The sequence below is a fragment of the Apostichopus japonicus genome, chromosome 4 (genome assembly GCF_037975245.1).
Source record: "Apostichopus japonicus isolate 1M-3 chromosome 4, ASM3797524v1, whole genome shotgun sequence".
NCBI classification, from domain to species: Eukaryota; Metazoa; Echinodermata; class Holothuroidea; order Aspidochirotida; family Stichopodidae; genus Apostichopus; species Apostichopus japonicus.
Window position 1 is genome coordinate 23,586,169 of NC_092564.1, and position 17,590 is coordinate 23,603,758.

Genomic DNA, 17,590 nt, shown 5'->3' on the forward strand with positions numbered 1-17,590 from the left:
TCCCTGTTCATAGATCAGCTCTGCAAGCACACAGCTACTGTCAGTGATGTTTGCGCTCTATTTTAAAATATTCATTCCGAGTTGTTCATAAATTATGCTAATTAAGGAATTACTTTATAGATCCTTCAAGGAACACAACTATATGTATATATAGTTACATGGCTTGGTTCACACTATAGGTTACTTTCATACAGTGTATCATGAGTGGTTTCGACAGTACATATAGTATACAATGCCGTACATACATACTCCAATGACAGTCGCCATTAAATATTTACTTAGTACTATGGTCTGTCTCCCAAATTTCTTCCCCAATTATCTCAATTATTTGGTCAAAATTTTAGTTGCCTTATTATTTAATACATGTTCATTCTCGATTTTGACATTACACTATATAGCTTGAACCGTATCTTATGCTAAGTATTGACACAAACCTACTGATGAACTATTTATGGTGTTAATTTTTGATAATGAATGATATCACCTTGAACATTGTGGTCGTTAACTGAATAGATTTGACAAATCACCTTCATTTTCATTCACACCCTCCCCCCCCCCCCCCACTCTTCCATATTTCATGTTTCAAATCTCATCAACAGTATATAGTTACAATAGGTTTTTTTTCTTCTGTTTAATAGTAATGAGGTGCAAATATGCTACTTCAAGACGTATCTGAACAAGAATAAAAGTGATACTATATTCCAATGTATTCATCGTTGTTACAAATGATGCATCACCACTGAATTTTTTGGAGAATTTTCAGATGAAATGAGGATTATCAGGATTGCTGTCTTTCTACGAAACATTTGTTCTTCATCTCTCTCGAGATGATTGTTAATCACTTGATGGTGACGACAGCTACTGCACAAAGTTGTAATTTATGCAAACCTAAGATTAATATATTAATGTGTAGGTGTGTAGGTGTGAGGCTAATCAGGCTTTATAGTCAGACATGTTTTAAGCATGAAAACTCCAGGTATTCTACATGTTTTGATACTATAATGCCAAAACGTGTCAAAACTGTATTATTTCGGTTTAGATGTGACAGTAAAGCACGGTTACAAGTAAACGTACACGGGAAATATTCTTTAGCAAACACAATCAGCTGTATAACACAAGATACGGTACAAATCTAGTGAGTGTAGAAGGGAAAACAGTTGAAATAAAGTCATATGGAAAGAAGAAAGTTACTAAAGTCCTTACTTTCACTGTCAGCTGGTTTTACTTGAAGAGCTCTGTTCATCTGTGTAAAAATGAAAACATGGAGAATAATCATCTCATAAAAAAAATCAAGGAAATTGATTTGGAATGGTCGGGAGATAGGGAGAGGAGAATAGGGAGGGAAGAGAGGTGGAAGAGGAAGAAGGAGAAGAAAAAGAGGGAAATTGGGGGGAGGGGGGGGGGAGCTGTGGGAAGTTACCTTAAACAATCCCTCAATACACCCATCATTCAAAAGAGTTGCTGAGAATTCTAGTAACTTTTAAAATGCTATGAGCCAAATAAAGATGATCTCTAAGCAAATAAGATTTGGTTGATTGAGTAGAAGAGCATTTCAGACAATATCATTCTGGAAAGATATGATACCAAATACAATATGGCACGTAGAAGATGAAAGTGTGGTAACTGTGATGAGACAGGTACAGGTAAGGAGCAATGGAAACTGGAGGTCTGCAGTACTGCTAAAAGAAACCTGCTATTGAGACGAAATCTATATAACATTCTGTACATATTACTCTTTGAAAAGATTACAAATTTCTAGTTGGATTCGCTTATAATCAGAATAGAGTAGAAGGTTTTGCCCAATGAGTTTAAGGTAGAGTTATGAGTCATCAGAACTGACATTGAACTAACACTGAAGGACAATAATCCGCAATCTGATATTTCTATATGCTTAGATGCTGTCTGCATGCTTTTCACTTAAAAAAATGACTGTTTATTCTTATTCTATGCAATGGAAGAACTCAGAACGATGCCCCTATGGGTACATGCAGCAGGCTTTAGTAGGCAGCAAGATTCTACCCTACCACCTGCATTTCATTCTGGCATCTCACCATCCTTGACTAAGCAATTAACTGCACACAAGTCGCTATAACTTCAACCACCTTGAAATTGATTTTGTTATTCTCTTCTATTTTATTCGCTTTTGATGGAAGCGAAGTCACGTCTTTAACGAATAACATAGGAGGAATGAGCATGAAAGCAAGATCATCAAACTGAAACTTGGAGAAAACGTGACTTTGTGATGTCAGCTGGATACGCCATGACATAATGTATGGATTGAGGGCAGTACACTAGGAATCAGACATTCTTTGATTTTTTGTTATTTTAACAAGAATTATTTTTACAAGAGTTCTTTTCACAATATTAACAAGAATATATTCTTTTATGCTGTACATATGGACCCGAGGTGACCGGTCACCTTGGAAGGTCAGTGTCAAAGGTTACAAGGTCACTCTAGACACAAAACTGCAATTGTGCAGATGTTGTGAGGAGATTGGTAAGTGAAGAAGCAAATTCAGCATATATTGACAGTGATTATTTCTTATGCTGTGCAGTTAACAGAGAATGCCAACGAGCAATATGCTGCGTTCCAAATGAGCAATCAAAAGACTTTTCATATTACAATTAAAAACTTTCTCTAAGGATTACAAAGAGTATATGACATTTCACCAATGCCTCCTCAGACATATCATAAATCCACTATCCAGTGTCATGATAATAAGAACAGATGTTTTCTTTCTTGGTTGAATCTCATACAATCTCCTTACACAGGTAAGAGTCCAAGGTTTAAATATATCAACTAGATATAAATCATTTACTGTCTTCCATCCTAACATAAGTACCCACTCATGAATCTGTAGATTAATTAAGAAACAGATTCCCAGCCATATCTGTATTTCCTCTCCCTCCTTTTCTAACCACCTATCAATAGTTTACCTTTTTTCTCATTCTTGAGAATTTTTTTTTTCTTTTTTCGAAAGAACTTGTTTCTTCTCTTTCTCATTAATTTTGTCCCATCTCTGGGACTGCTATCATTGGTAATTAAGCTTTGATATGTAAACACTATCGTCTGCTTGCAGAGCCTACTAAAGCACGACTTTGTTTGGTCAGGCTTTCGGGTTCTGGTCTCCCTCCATCATGAGAGAGCTTGGAGAGCAAATGAAACCATTGTGGAGAACAGAGTACATCAAACAACAGAATAGAGAGATACTCGAGGTAATAATCATACAGTACATAATGTTGATAAATGCGGTACGGCTTCTAGGAATCGAGGTTTAGTATCTGACAGTTATGTATGCATATAGCACTGCAGCAAACCCGGTATTAGATGCATGGTAATATAAAGTTAGGCAAATACATGCACAGGGTTTTGTTATTACATGTGTTTAATATTTGATGGTTGTTAGGTAGTCCAAGAGGTCTCAACAGCATTTTGTACTTGTAAAGAGACTAGGGAGCAATACTCGAGTTCGTCCTTCAGGAATGCAAAGTTTATTTTCACAGTGCAAGATTCTTTCAAAAGATACAAATAAAGCGATCGTGCTGGTCGACCAACTCAGCTTGACTCAGCTTCAACGGTTCATATGTCACTTTGAAAATAATTCTTACAATTTGATTGCAGCATACTTCTATTAAACGTTAATCTGCTACGAACAATGGGACACAGGAAAAATGAAAACATTTGCAGCACAAAAATGCATCATTATGCTGCTGTTTGGACAGCTACAAAGCTGCATGTTCCTTTGAAATAATTCTGACAATCAATACCAGATATTTGTGAATCTAAATGGTATGTAATCTGCTATATCTATAATTGAACAAAGGAAGAGACACATTTTTTGCCAAAAAAATATTGCATATGAAAAATTCACAATTACATGGCATTGCCAGAACATAGCATTGTTAGAATGGTGTAATATTACATGTAAATGGAGAATGCGATATTAACAGATAGTCCCAGTTGTATCTGTTGCCAAGTACTGCGGCGTGTTCAAAAATGCAGAACTGATAGAAAATAATGAGAATATTTAGAAAGTTTGATCTGTTTCGAGAATTAACATATTTCAATATTTTATTTCAAATGAAGCATGTCAAAAGTTTTGTTAATTTTTGTCTTTTCAAAATTGTAATGTTTACCATGTTCAGTGGATTCAATACATGGCAATCCATATAACTTTGTATTGTTTACATTTTCTTTTGAATAGAAAAGTTGTTTTCATATCGAAAACAGTTGGGAAGTGGACTGTAAAGCATCACTCAGGCTATTCAGAAACATTTAAGAAAAAATGTATATTACTAACAATCATATTGCACTTATTACCTCATTTTGTAACTTATAATAAGAGCAAGTCACAGTAAATTTATTGTGCTGGTTTTCTACTTTCTACTTTCAAAAGTCTACTTAAGACCCATTTTTTCACTTGTTCTTTTGTAAATTAATTTACTTTCTTTGTAAAGCACTTTGAGCAGTAACTTTTGTTTACTGATTTGGCGCTATATAAGTCTCATTTATTATTATTACTATTATTCTAGCAACAGCACAACGGTTACAAATGGATTTTTACTACAAGTTATATACAATTTTGCAACAAAAACTTAATCACAACAAGATCCTTTCTTTCAAAGATCTAATTTTTTCATTAAATTTTTTCCTTACAACCTGTTTTCATCACCTGTCAACATTTTGAAAATTGAGAAACTGCACACCCAGCTTATGTATATGTGTGTAAAGAATGATTGTTGATGAAGACTGTCAGCTGCATAGAAATTCACCTGTCTTTTTCCAAACACACCAAGGGTAAGAGGAGAAAGAAATTAATTTGCCTCTGTGACGTTGAGGCGACGTGGCAACTGCCATTGATGCTATCGTCGCGGAAGAGATTGGGAATGACAGAAAGCTGACGATGGCCCGATATATGCGATTGTCGTTAATGCATTCATGGGAAATGCACAGCAGTGAGACCTTATCGTCTCGTTAAGCACAAACCAATCAATGGGGTAGGAAACAGAGGTTTAATTATAGAGAAGTTTGAAAGTAGGAATATATTGACGAGGAGAGATGCTTTAATGGAACAATCAGGAGAATTTTCGTCGTGTGCGGAAGGTTAATTCTTTCAATATTTGCCCAGTGTTTGCAAAAGTCCTATTGAAGCATATATGATGGAAGTATGACTCAGAATTGAACGCACTCTTAGTTTCATTGCAAATGACCTCCCTCGGCTAATGTTCTCTTTTCAAGTACCAACATTATTTCCTCCCCTACCCCTCCACCAACCTTCACATAATGCACAAGCATACAAGATAATTTCTGGCACTGTTCCCTCCCCCACCCCATCTCAATTAGATCTGGCACTAATATTTTCATTCCAACTCCATAACAAAATACCTTCCGATTACACTGTCGCAAACAAACATCGCTACGGACAGGTACGTTAATCATGTCGCTCAGCAGCTTTTGTAAGTGCAAATCCAGAGTATGCATACTTTTTAAAATGTCAATTTGGCCACCAGCAGAGACAAACAGGATGGGGACAGAACGACAATGAAGTCAAACATTTACAAATAGTTCTGCTGTGTAATAACTGCAGCTTTAAAATGTAACGCATATTTGCTGCCTGCACACAGACACATACAGAAAAACATACAGAAAATATTGTGAAATAATGTTATTTGCAAGACAGCTATAAGATAATGTCATAAATTGCCAACTTTCATACCAATGTCCCAACACTGGGCTAAGGGCTTAGGGCAATTTACCACAGGATGATAACGCTATGACAGTCGTAGTGTCCAATTGAACACTACTGACATTTTCTGTGGGGGAAGCCAAATTTCCCCTGACTGATATTGGAAGGGCATGAATCTTAATGGACAGGCTATATTTTATAACGTTAAGGGGGTCAAATGGTGAATTCTGGGGCATTTTTAATCTATAAATTAGGTCTACTATAAGGTTTAAAAAGGTAGGCTTGTGCAATAAATCATGATGAATTTTTAAAAAATCCCCCAACTGAACAGTTTTCCCTATTTCAAGTCTCACACAACAAACATATTCAGACCTACTTGAAACTTGGATATATATCAGAATATTTTATCTGCACTCTGTGACTTAAGATTTAAAATACTTGCAAAGTGTAAATTTAAAATATTCTGTTTTACTGTTTCGATATCACCAACTGCTTCTACTTGTGAAAAAATTAACATGTCAAACTATAAAATTATAGACTGATCATTCCTTCTTCCATCCAGTGAATCTAAATCACAACTGAAATTCTCCCTCCCTCCCTCCCTCCCTCCCTCCCTCCCTCCCTCCCTCCCTCCCTCCCTCCCTCCCTCCCTCCCTCCCTCCCTCCCTCCCTCCCTCCCTCCCTCCCTCCCTCCCTCCCTCCCTCCCTCCCTCCCTCCCTCCCTCCCTCCCTCCCTCCCTCCCTCCCTCCCTCCCTCCCTCCCTCCCTCCCTCCCTCCCTCCCTCCCTCCCTCCCTCCCTCCCTCCCTCCCTCCCTCCCTCCCTCCCTCCCTCCCTCCCTCCCTCCCTCCCTCCCTCCCTCCCTCCCTCCCTCCCTCCCTCCCTCCCTCCCTCCCTCCCTCCCTCCCTCCCTCCCTCCCTCCCTCCCTCCCTCCCTCCCTCCCTCCCTCCCTCCCTCCCTCCCTCCCTCCCTCCCTCCCTCCCTCCCTCCCTCCCTCCCTCCCTCCCTCCCTCCCTCCCTCCCTCCCTCCCTCCCTCCCTCCCTCCCTCCCTCCCTCCCTCCCTCCCTCCCTCCCTCCCTCCCTCCCTCCCTCCCTCCCTCCCTCCCTCCCTCCCTCCCTCCCTCCCTCCCTCCCTCCCTCCCTCCCTCCCTCCCTCCCTCCCTCCCTCCCTCCCTCCCTCCCTCCCTCCCTCCCTCCCCCCCCTCCCTCCCTCCCTCCCTCTCCCTCCCTCCCTCCCTCCCTATTTGTTTCTTGTTGTGTGTATGCGTGGATGCGTGTGTGTTCTCTTCATGAATCTTGGACACACCAAAACCTATGCCTTCCTTTGTGATTCTAACTAATAAAAGCATCCGCCCTGCTAGAGTTCCTTCATTAATTCACTACTGGCGTGAAATGAATGATCACAGGTCAACTTCAACCAAACAGAATAATAGACTTGACTTTTCCCAATCTTTGGAATTCATATTTTATATGCTACCCCCAAAAAGGCTTACAAGGGAATTTTATCTGAGTAAAGGTCACGTCTTATCAGTATGATTGTAAAATGTTAAACTTGCTATCAGCTTTTATGGTATTAATATACTCAGTTGCTGGTGTTTTTAACATGCACCACTTCCATCTCCTGACTGTGGAAAATATTTGAGTCAATCCATGCATCCTTCTTGGTAAGATATATGATAATAATAATAATGATGATGATCATGATGATGATCATTTTTTGAAGGACAAAAGGTTTGCTTTATAACAAAGGATAATCTGATAGAAAGAAAAAAAGAAAAAAAATACCAGGCAAGTTTTCCATATAGTACAAATTTCTATCCACAGGAAATGTGGTTGGCATATAAATAGGCCTACATTGTTACCTCAGCAGATGTTATTGCAATGAGCTACAAGGTGACTCAACATTGAGAATGTTTTAATGTGTTATGATGAGAAACGTATGTGTTCATCCAGGGAAAAGCCCTTACTTAATGTTGTGGTATAAGGCAAATGATAGGGGTGCAGGGGAGAAGGGCATGAGATGAGCTATCAGAAATGGGAACCGCTCTTAGGAATAGAATAGGCTGAAGTATTTCTTTGGTTGTTGTTTTGTTATCTTTTCTTTTGTTCTATATTTGTATATTGTTTGGGAATTATTATTAGCTTTATTGTACAAGCCTATGAGACCTGAGGGATCTGAACTGCTCTACATATATCCTGGCCATACGACCGACTTTGTTTTATTCGCAAGAAAGCTCTCCTTTCACGGAGCGATCATATATATACATGCTGCCATGTATTCCACAGATACGCCATGCCAACGTTGGATGAGTTAATAGCTCCAATTGAGTGACATCGGTGTTCCATTTCATTATAATGACCCCACAGGGTACGACAAAACTTTTCCCATTACTCCTGACATCTTATACGTTGCATCAATTTGCTCTCTTTGCAATCTGTGTAAATACTCCAAGGATCAACTGGCGGATCCAGCTGGCATCCGAGTATCTTCCTTCAGTCTCGGAAACTCTAGACCAGAAAAATTCTTGCCGTTGCCCCATCGCCATCAGACCTAATCTAAAAACGACCCTTCTACCATGTCACAAAGACCTTGGCCAAGAAGAAGTGAAGTGTTAAAGCCTTCTAACTTACACTGTATCCCCGTCACATACCCCTCATTCCAGGACAAAGCCCCCTGATGTTAGAAGCCATTACACGCTGCAGTGCAGCGGGAGGAACATCTCAAAATACCTCCAGTGGCATTTACGGCGGCGAGCTGCTGGTCTTTGTGTCAGCTTGGCCAAGTGCTAATAGTCTAGACTCCTAGCTGCCCATGTTCACTCTCAAGCCCTGATCATGGTTGTTTGCTTAAATATGCTTGACGAGTAACAGGCATTTCATCTCCTGGTTTGAACATTTTTAAAACATTCTTATCTGATAGCAACTAAAATAAGGGTCTCATTTGTCAAGATGTGCCTAGAAAATATTGTTTACTAAAGACAAAAGTTGAAAAACATAATTATGGATACCATACAGAGCCTGTTATTGGTCCAATACCCATGCATGCATAATGCATATATTCCTAGCTCAGTACAAAAATTATTATACTTATTAATTTTATTTATAAAATTTGCAATTTGTAAGAGTATGTATCAATTTGTAAGAGTATGTAAGAGTAAGTTGTGTGAGTAGATACTATAAATAAAAATAGCCTTCCCCCCTATGCCGCTCCTACTTAAGGCAAACATGAACATTTTACTGATGTACATTTTCACATCAAAGATAACCTTTTCATATTTACCGATCACAATTTCATTATTAATGAAGATATCAATTACGGGAGAGGAACAACAAAGGCAAGACTAAATCCTTATCTGGACCTCCTGGGCCTTTCTCCAGCTATTTATCACATTTGGAGGAATTTAGCTTAATTTGAATATTGTTCTGCCTCTCTTCTTAAGTCATATGTTACCCTTGTTGAACTTTGTTTGGTAGATTCAGAAAGTGGGCGGTGACCCAGAAGTAAGTCAGATTAAGGTGCTTTACTAAAATGTCTTACAGTTTGTTTTTTTTTCTTTTTTTGAGGTTACATAGATAGGAAAGTGCATGTTGATTGGAGAGGAGGAGAACAAAGTTTCTTAACAATATCTTGATCTGATTATACATGGAGAACGAACCACACACTGTAGGGTAATATCATACATACTGTAAAATTCATTTCTCAAAGCATATCAACATATCTATTTGAAATAGATATTATTATTCTGACAACACTGGAGATTGAATATCGTAAAAGCCAGAGTCTACGAATTGTTTATTCATGATGCTGGCAATTAGGTTTCAAGGTTTGTACGCCTAATTCAACAAACCCTTTTAGCATCCAATCGTTACTGCTAAGAAGCGTGGCAGTTTGGTTCATCACGCCGCAATCAATCAATCAATACACTGCATGCTGGGTAAAGAATGCAACCAGTAATCAAGTCACCAGTTACTGCTCTTCTTTGTCTCTTTGAGAATTAAGAATGAATGACTAATATATGCAAGATAGCTGGATGGATTTCTTTTTGACTAAACAATACCTTTTCAATTGTTAGCATTGTATTTAACTGTGCCAGTAGGCCTACAATATAGGCAGGTTTGGACAACTGCTAATGCAAGAAAACAGAATCTTGAAGGAATCAAAAAGTGTGTGTGTGTGTGGTTTTCATCACCTGTCACTTTATTGTGGTTAGTAAGTGGTTGGTTTAATGGGGGCATGTTGAGAATGCTTTCAACAGAAACATTTATTGGACAACTAGGTTTCCACAGTTTACTCATATTTTGCTAATATTTTTAATAGCGATGGGCGACAAAGGCTATGTTACAAGCCCTAAGGTACTTTCCAAATGTCAGAAATGAGAAAGCAAGAGTTTCTATTTCAATTGGATCAAATCCAAGCATGATGCATAGTGTTATTTACAGTTCACTGTACCCAATTACATTGTGCTCATACTTCAAGAACAATTTGGAAATAAATAAAAAATATCTGAAAGTAGCTAATTCTGGCCATCAAAGAAAACTGCTGAAGAGCACTCCTTTTAAATGCTTTTCGCTATACAGCCAACTTACCAAGAAAGCCACGTGTTTATTATGTGAAACTAAAGACTATGCCTAAATATCGGCTGAATCTAACTTGTCATCTCAAAGTGCATATGACGATATGACTACATAGGTATCAGTTTATTAATGCAATTTTAGAATATTTTTACTGAAGAGTTACATAATTTGTTATTCGTTTAGTTTTTTACAATTTCGTTAAATACTAACAAGACAACCTGCAACTATAACCAATGGACAATGTCAACTTCTAAAGACATTAGCCTGTCACAAAATGACAAGCTTTAAATTTAATATTTCAAATTGTCCGCCTGATTATACTATACTTTTTCTTTCCCACATATCGAAAAAAAAAAATTCCTTGGGAAATAAAAAAGAAACTGCGCTAATTAGATTAAACAACGGGGAGGAAAAATACATCAAAAAGTAAGAAAAAAAGAAAAGAAGATTACTCAAAAGAAACAAGATCTAGAAATGTCACAGTGCATCTCGAAAAGATTTGAAATCTATCCAATTAGAATTGCTAAGCTACGCCAGCCCTTGAAGATGCATGTGCTTTACGTATGCACGGAATTATCACTCGCATTTAATCTTGTTCGTGGGCTTTCTCTCGAGGACTAGTAATCTCATTCATTTTTATCTACTGGGTATAACGCTTTCATCAACGAAAGCCCGACATATATGCAACGTTTTCTGGAGAGCGCTAACAGAACTGAGAGCTGCGTATGCAGTTTATTCATTACTCTGCCTTTGCATGACGTATGCGAGTGATTTTTGGGATAGAGGTAGCTGGTGTCTTGTAGAGAGAAATCAATATGCCACATGCTGTACATAAATGAACAGACAATACTGAACCCAGACTCAAGATGAAAGCATCATGTACACAGCCTGAGCAAGGTCGTCGGAATACAAGCAGCTTTTCTCTATTTGAAGGTCTGACACTGCATTTTGTGAATAATGGGAAATTTGAAAGCAATGATGGAAATTTATTGCAAATACCTTTTCTTTTTATTTTTTGTACTGGGGGGGGCGGGGGGTGGAGGAAAGGTTTACATTATTTTGTGATTTTTGTTACATTTTTTTTATTGCAAATACCTTTTCTTTTTATTTTTTGTACTGGGGGGGGGGGGGCAGGGGGTAGAGGAAAGGTTTACATTATTTTGTGATTTTTGTTACATTTGTGTTTCTTTTTGGGGGGGTAGGAGGGGAGTGAGAGAGCGGTGGGTGGGGTGTCAGATGCATATGATCAATATCATGAATCCTGTATTCTAAACTTTTCATGCATGACTATAAGAAGCCTAAGTTACACTGTTATCAATTATTTATCTCCTGATATGGGTGTTATATGATACAGTTACACTAGTACAGGGAATTAACACACCACTCTCAGCACCACTCTCAGCATAGATACAAATACATACACAATCCAGTTACCTTCCGATGATACTTTGACCAAAGCCGTTTGCTATTCTTGTCCTAATCTATTACTATTAAGATGGGCACATTCCACAAGTATAGTCATCTTCATCTTATCAATATTTGGCTTTTACAGTAGCCAGAGTGCAATAAGTCCACACATCTCAATCTCCTCCCCACAAGATACTAAATGCCTTCAACATCCCAGAATAAATTACAGCCAAAGAAAGGTCAACAATATTTACACCCCATTTGGAATGCCTGGAGTACCATAACAACCCTGTCATTTCAAGCAATGTACACCACTATCACCTCCCCAAATTTTACAGTGATAGCCGACACATGCTTAAAAACATACCTGGCTTTTTGAACGACAATTCAAATCATGCAGGAGTACCTGGTATGTATGCATTCCAAAGTTTGGAAAAGGCAAAATACTTGGCCATCTTGCTGAAGGTAGATTTCGATATCAAACAACATTATTTGGAATGTAAATAACACATTTTTTTTTAAGCAGAACAGTGAGGCCAAGATGATCTTCAAATCTTACACAATGTAATTCTATGTCTCATCCCCTCCCATACCCCCTTCCATACCCCCTCCCACCGCCCTACCTACATTCCAACCTGGGGAATACATGAGCTTCAATCTTCCCCTCCATCTCCCCCCCCCCCATCAGATTCATTTGCCAAATGTGATCTTTTTAGTAGTAAAAAAAAGAAGTGGTTTGAAGATGGGTGGTATGTTACAAGCAAGGTATGGTAGGGAAGAGATGAAAGGTTAATACTTGATAGACCAAACAAGGTTTTATATTTAGACACAGTATGTTTCCAATACAGGATTTCATGGGGGAGGGGGCAGGGGGGTGCTAGTGGAATGTTGGTGAAAGTCCATATCAATACTTCATCAATAATAGAGGTCTTTACTATTGCTTTTTCAAGAGTCTAACATCAATAGGCTCATTTCTCCTTTAGTAAGTTCTTCCTCAAAAATGTTGTTGTGAAGGTTGGGAAAGGATACAAGAAAGAACTGGTGAGAAAGGGATAATCCATTGCATCAGCTCAAGAATTCTAACAAATGAGTGGTAAAAGCAGTTAAACTTCCCAAAACAGGACAGAAGAAAATATTGTAACTCCATTTAAGGTGTAAGGGTTGTTAAAACATCAAATCAATTCCCTAACCTGGCCCCTCCCAGTAAGAAATGTCTGGTTGGACAACATTTAATAGTTATATTAGTAGAATAAACATGTCTAACTTTATCAGAAAAATGTAAGGTCGTACACCCATTACATCCAAGTACAACACACCCAAGTACCTGCATCCTCTGAATAATCTCGTCAGCATGGGTAAGAGGAGAAATAAACCATGGCAAGCCTTATAATTTTCGTGTTGGACATGTTTAACAAACTTACGCCTACTTTGCACTTCGTCCACAGTCCGTCCGCACAATATCGCATTTGACAAAGGTGTGTAATATTCTAAAAAGGAAAATTCTGCTGAATTCTACCTAATCAGATTCCCAGCAAGTCGCCAAAAATCTCATAAATTTTCTTCACAGTCGTCTTGCTTTCCCACTGCATTCTACACGAGACGACGCACAAAGAAACTATTCAAAATGCAAAGAATAATTTGGGTCTGACCTTTCCATGATTTGCCTTTTTCTAAATGTCGTGTCTTTTATGGCTAATCCCGTAATTTACTGCCGAGGGAAATGGCATAGGGAATGAGAGATATTTAGATATTTACAATCTGGCTTGATTGTAATCAGCTAGCTCTCTAAATTTTCAAGAGAGAAACAAGCTGCACTCTGAACATTATAAATAATTATAAAGAAAGGGATTAGTGTTTCAGCAGCATTTTCCCAAACCATGTAGCATCATAATTACAAAAAGCTAAATAGTACATTAATCTGCCTCTCTAAAACATGGATATTGAGAACTTTAACGATAATCGGATTTACATGTAAACCGTGAACCATTCCAATATTGATCTGACCTGAAAAAAAAAATGAATACAATCTTTACAAAAGTATTCCACTTCAAAATGCAGTGACTTTATTGGTTTTGTGTAAATAATTATTCGTTTGGTGTAAATAATTTTTCATTAGTTTTTTTTTTAATTTTATTAAATTTGATGGTATTTTTACTATGCTCACATGAGCAAAACCTCATATGTTACTATATATATATAGGGTGCACTCACAAACTAAGAGACCGGAAAAACCTGTATGACAGCGTTTAGTATTTGATACTGTGATTATAATGGTTTAGGGTAAGGGCATAAATTTCTACTTTTCTGACAAAGATATCAAGTTTGTAGATGTGTACTTTGCCTACTAATACAACTTACAAGTATCAGAATGAAAAAAATGACACACATTTATGCGGCTAAATCATTCTGCATTGTTATTAAGAAGAAGATGTTCCTTAAAATTGCAGGAGAGAAGGAGAAGAGGGAGAGGTGGGGGGTTGAGGGTGCCTGGATGGAGGACTTGTGGGTTATATTTAGTTGTGCATTTTCAACTAGACTACAGGATCAAAGCTGTTGACATCATTATCAGTTGTTAAAGGAAAAGCAAACCAAACTAATATCAGTGCACTTCATATATGATTCTTGAGATGTACTTATTCCTAACAAAACTAAGAAAATCTTGGTTGAAGATCAAATTCATGTCAGAGCACACTCATTCTTGTTCAATGTGTGATGTCATAGTGTCCTTTCTATGTTTTGCAGTATCTATTATCATAAATGTTTCCATTTTGAAAGTACATATAGGATATATACTGCATGAATAAAATGCCAGTCTCAGGGAATGTTCAATAAAAAAGTAAAGAACTATATCAGAAAATGTATCAGATAAAAAACATTGAAATTGCACTACTGGATCTCTGATGTAATTTGGAGACTTGGCTGAAGTCTTCAATATTCAGTGGTGTCTGTACATATTAAAGTATAAACAAATGAGGCAAGAAAAGACATAAAAACAGCCAGAGCATACTGACATAGATGTGCAAATTGCAGAAGACACTATGAAATGCTTAAATAGAGCGTGGAGAAATATTTTTGGTTCAATTGGCTAGATAGGCATCACTCAGACCGCACAAACCTTAGCAATTTATCACTAGCCAAAACTAATCTGGAAATACTCATTTGAACTTTGCAACCTTTTAGTTCATTCATCATAATTAACAAGAGAATAGCAGTTAAGGCCCAGATATAGATATCATTTGGGTACACTGCTAAAACTTTAAATACCAATATATTGAATTTGGTAAATAGAAAAGTGCATTTGTAAGGAGGAGACATGTAAGGGGATTGAAGTAGCTCCCTAATATCTCTCTTACATAGTACAATAGACAGTTTCAGAGAAGTCGTTCATGGTGACCATTTCTATATGACATTGGTTATAACCAGCATTGGTTCTGCCCATCTCTCTGTAAGGAAATGAGTCCAAAATTAAAGCATTAATATTGCTTACCCCTGGTAAAGTTTTCTTTTCATGGAGTGCTTTTTGGGCCTCCTGTGCACTCTGTCGGTCACAGTAAGTCAAGAATGCACATCCTGTCAGATCAAGAAAGGAATGAGTGTTACTGATATTATGAATGTGATAATCATCAAGCTAATAAATTCAAAAAGAGAAAAAGTTAATAGATTGAAAAAGTGCAGGGGGGTAGGAAGCTTCCAAAAGTGGGGGGGGCACACTATCAGAGGGCACTTTCTCATTCCACAACCACCACTCATTATGCTATAAACCGATACACACCGGCCATATCACTTAAATATGTATGATGTATTAGTATGCTATCAATACTATTTATTGTTAACCATGCTAACAAAAGATATGGGATGCCATTTTAGAAATAGCATGTACAGACTAAAAATAAATAATTAAAAAAAAAATTAAATTAACTAAAGCTAAAGATACTCAAAGACAGTTCTTCATGAAAGGGGCACATTTTATTTGCCAGTAGGGCATATTTGCTATTTTGGAAAAAATTGTGAGAAGTGCCCCCCCCCCATGGCTCCTACCCCCTGAAAAAGTGCAATGTATTATCAGGAGACAAAGACTGAAATCAAAGCTTGTAGAAAGCCAAGATAACTTAGGACCTTTCATAACCCTCATGGAGCCTAGGCTGGAAAAGTAAATCTATTCATAGTTTTATTCCATCAGCTTATACCAGACATATTTCTTTTCTGTGTTCAGGGAGGTGGAAGGTGGGGAAGAGAGGAATAATCGTGAGATTATATGGTACTATAGCCCTGAAAAACTAAAAATGTGTATTTAAAGTTCAAGCCATTACTTTTCAGCAATTGTATCTGATTGGATTTGCTTAATAGTAAAAAAAAAAATTCTCTCATGCCCCCCCCCCTCCCCTCCAATTTTTTTGTGAACAAGTTAGGAGATTCTTCCCATTAAAGTTCATCAAACAAAATGACACGACGTATAGATCAACATTTCTGAAACCAGTTGCAAGTCATACCAATGCAACAACTTGTAAACTGTATGAAATTGGTAAGGCCTAGCTTAAGAATTGCTTGTGTGGTAGGTATGCTATAGTTGGGCTAGAACGATCCATAAAATATATAGTATAAAATATGATGTGCATGTCAGCTAATTATGCAAATGACGACACGCCAAAAAATAGGAAACGATGAATGTGCATTTCAATTTGATGAACTTATCTTCAGTTTAGTATGACTAGTATTACAATCCTAACACAGGCCAAGCTAGGTAGCCAGTTAGGACCTAACTTTTAAGCAGACGGTAGGTGGGCCCAACTTAAAGACCACAAGAAAAAATATGTGTAGCCAGGAAAATACCTTTATGTGCCCCCGTTATACGATCCCTCAGCACCGTGAGTTCATAAATCCTTCCATACTCTTCGAAGATCGGTCGCAAATCCTTCTCGAGCAAGTTTCTTGGGATCTGACCCACAAACAGTTTGATCGCATCGTGATCTTTCATAGGAATAGGTTGCTGCTGGGCGTTAGGCACACCGTTAGGCTGAGGTGAGAGTTGTCCTTGCTGCGGTGGAGGAACCTGCTGACCAGGCGAAGGCCCGGGAGGTGGAACCGTTTCTGCCGCTGGAGATGGGGTCAGCTGTGGTGCTGCCATATTAGTCATGCTGGGATGATGAAGCATGTACACACACTCTAAGACACTTTAAGATTTAAAAAATGTTGTGATCGTGGTCTTTGCCAATGACGATCTGATTAGCCAGAAGGATACTATATGGCTTTTTAGCGTAGCGATTTTCTTTTCTTTTTTTTTCTATGTCGATTGCGTTTTTGGTAAGCTTGAATTTCGTGATTTCTTTTGATTGGCAATTTCTCTTTGACAAATGTATCCTTTCTTGTTTCTACGCAATCGACTTCTCCAAATTTCAGTCTACTTCTTCAGAGTATTAAAAAGGCAAACTGATGGGCCAATCAATGGACGGTTGACAAAGAGAGGTTGAATGTGTGTTACCTCCGCAGCGACCTCGGTTGCAACTGACGACCAACTAGCTTTCTTGACAGAACTACTAGCGAACGTATTTCTCTCTGTCATATGTCAATATACGTGTTACTTAGGGACGCTTTTCTGAAGCCACGGCAATGCAATATACTCCCTAACCGCATCTCATACATCAAAGCGTTCAATATGCAAATTTTTGGAAAGTATATTATTAATTGAAAGGATTCAGATGCACTAAGAATGTACACACCGAGCAGATGCTTAACATAATGAGTTTAGCTGAGACCTTTCATTCGCGTGTCAGGCACGCGCCGGACAAAGAAACTTAAATTGGCTTCGTTCATTATTCTGAAGTGGACAAAAACTTTCTCTTTTAGATTTAAAACCATTATTTATTGTTCTGTAAAGCAATTAACATGTTCTACTATACTGAATATATTAACTTATGTACAA

General features: G+C 37.9%; 1 protein-coding gene across 3 annotated transcripts in view; it reads right to left on the reverse strand.

The window, feature by feature from the left end:
* The window catches only part of LOC139966845 (CUGBP Elav-like family member 3-B), a 42,785-nt gene extending 25,481 nt beyond the window's left edge, over positions 1 to 17,304 (reverse strand). Inside the window, exons 1-3 of one of the 3 annotated variants that reach the window (XM_071970260.1) lie at positions 16,501 to 17,304; positions 15,158 to 15,240; positions 1,204 to 1,243 (exon numbers count right to left, since the gene is read on the reverse strand). In XM_071970260.1, coding sequence (XP_071826361.1) covers positions 1,204 to 1,243; positions 15,158 to 15,240; positions 16,501 to 16,822 — 445 coding nt within the window. In that variant the 5' untranslated portion in view covers positions 16,823 to 17,304. The remainder of the gene's footprint in view (positions 1 to 1,203; positions 1,244 to 15,157; positions 15,241 to 16,500) is intronic. The other 2 variants (XM_071970263.1, XM_071970261.1) reach the window with 2 other exon arrangements.
* Positions 17,305 to 17,590: the final 286 nt, after the last annotated feature.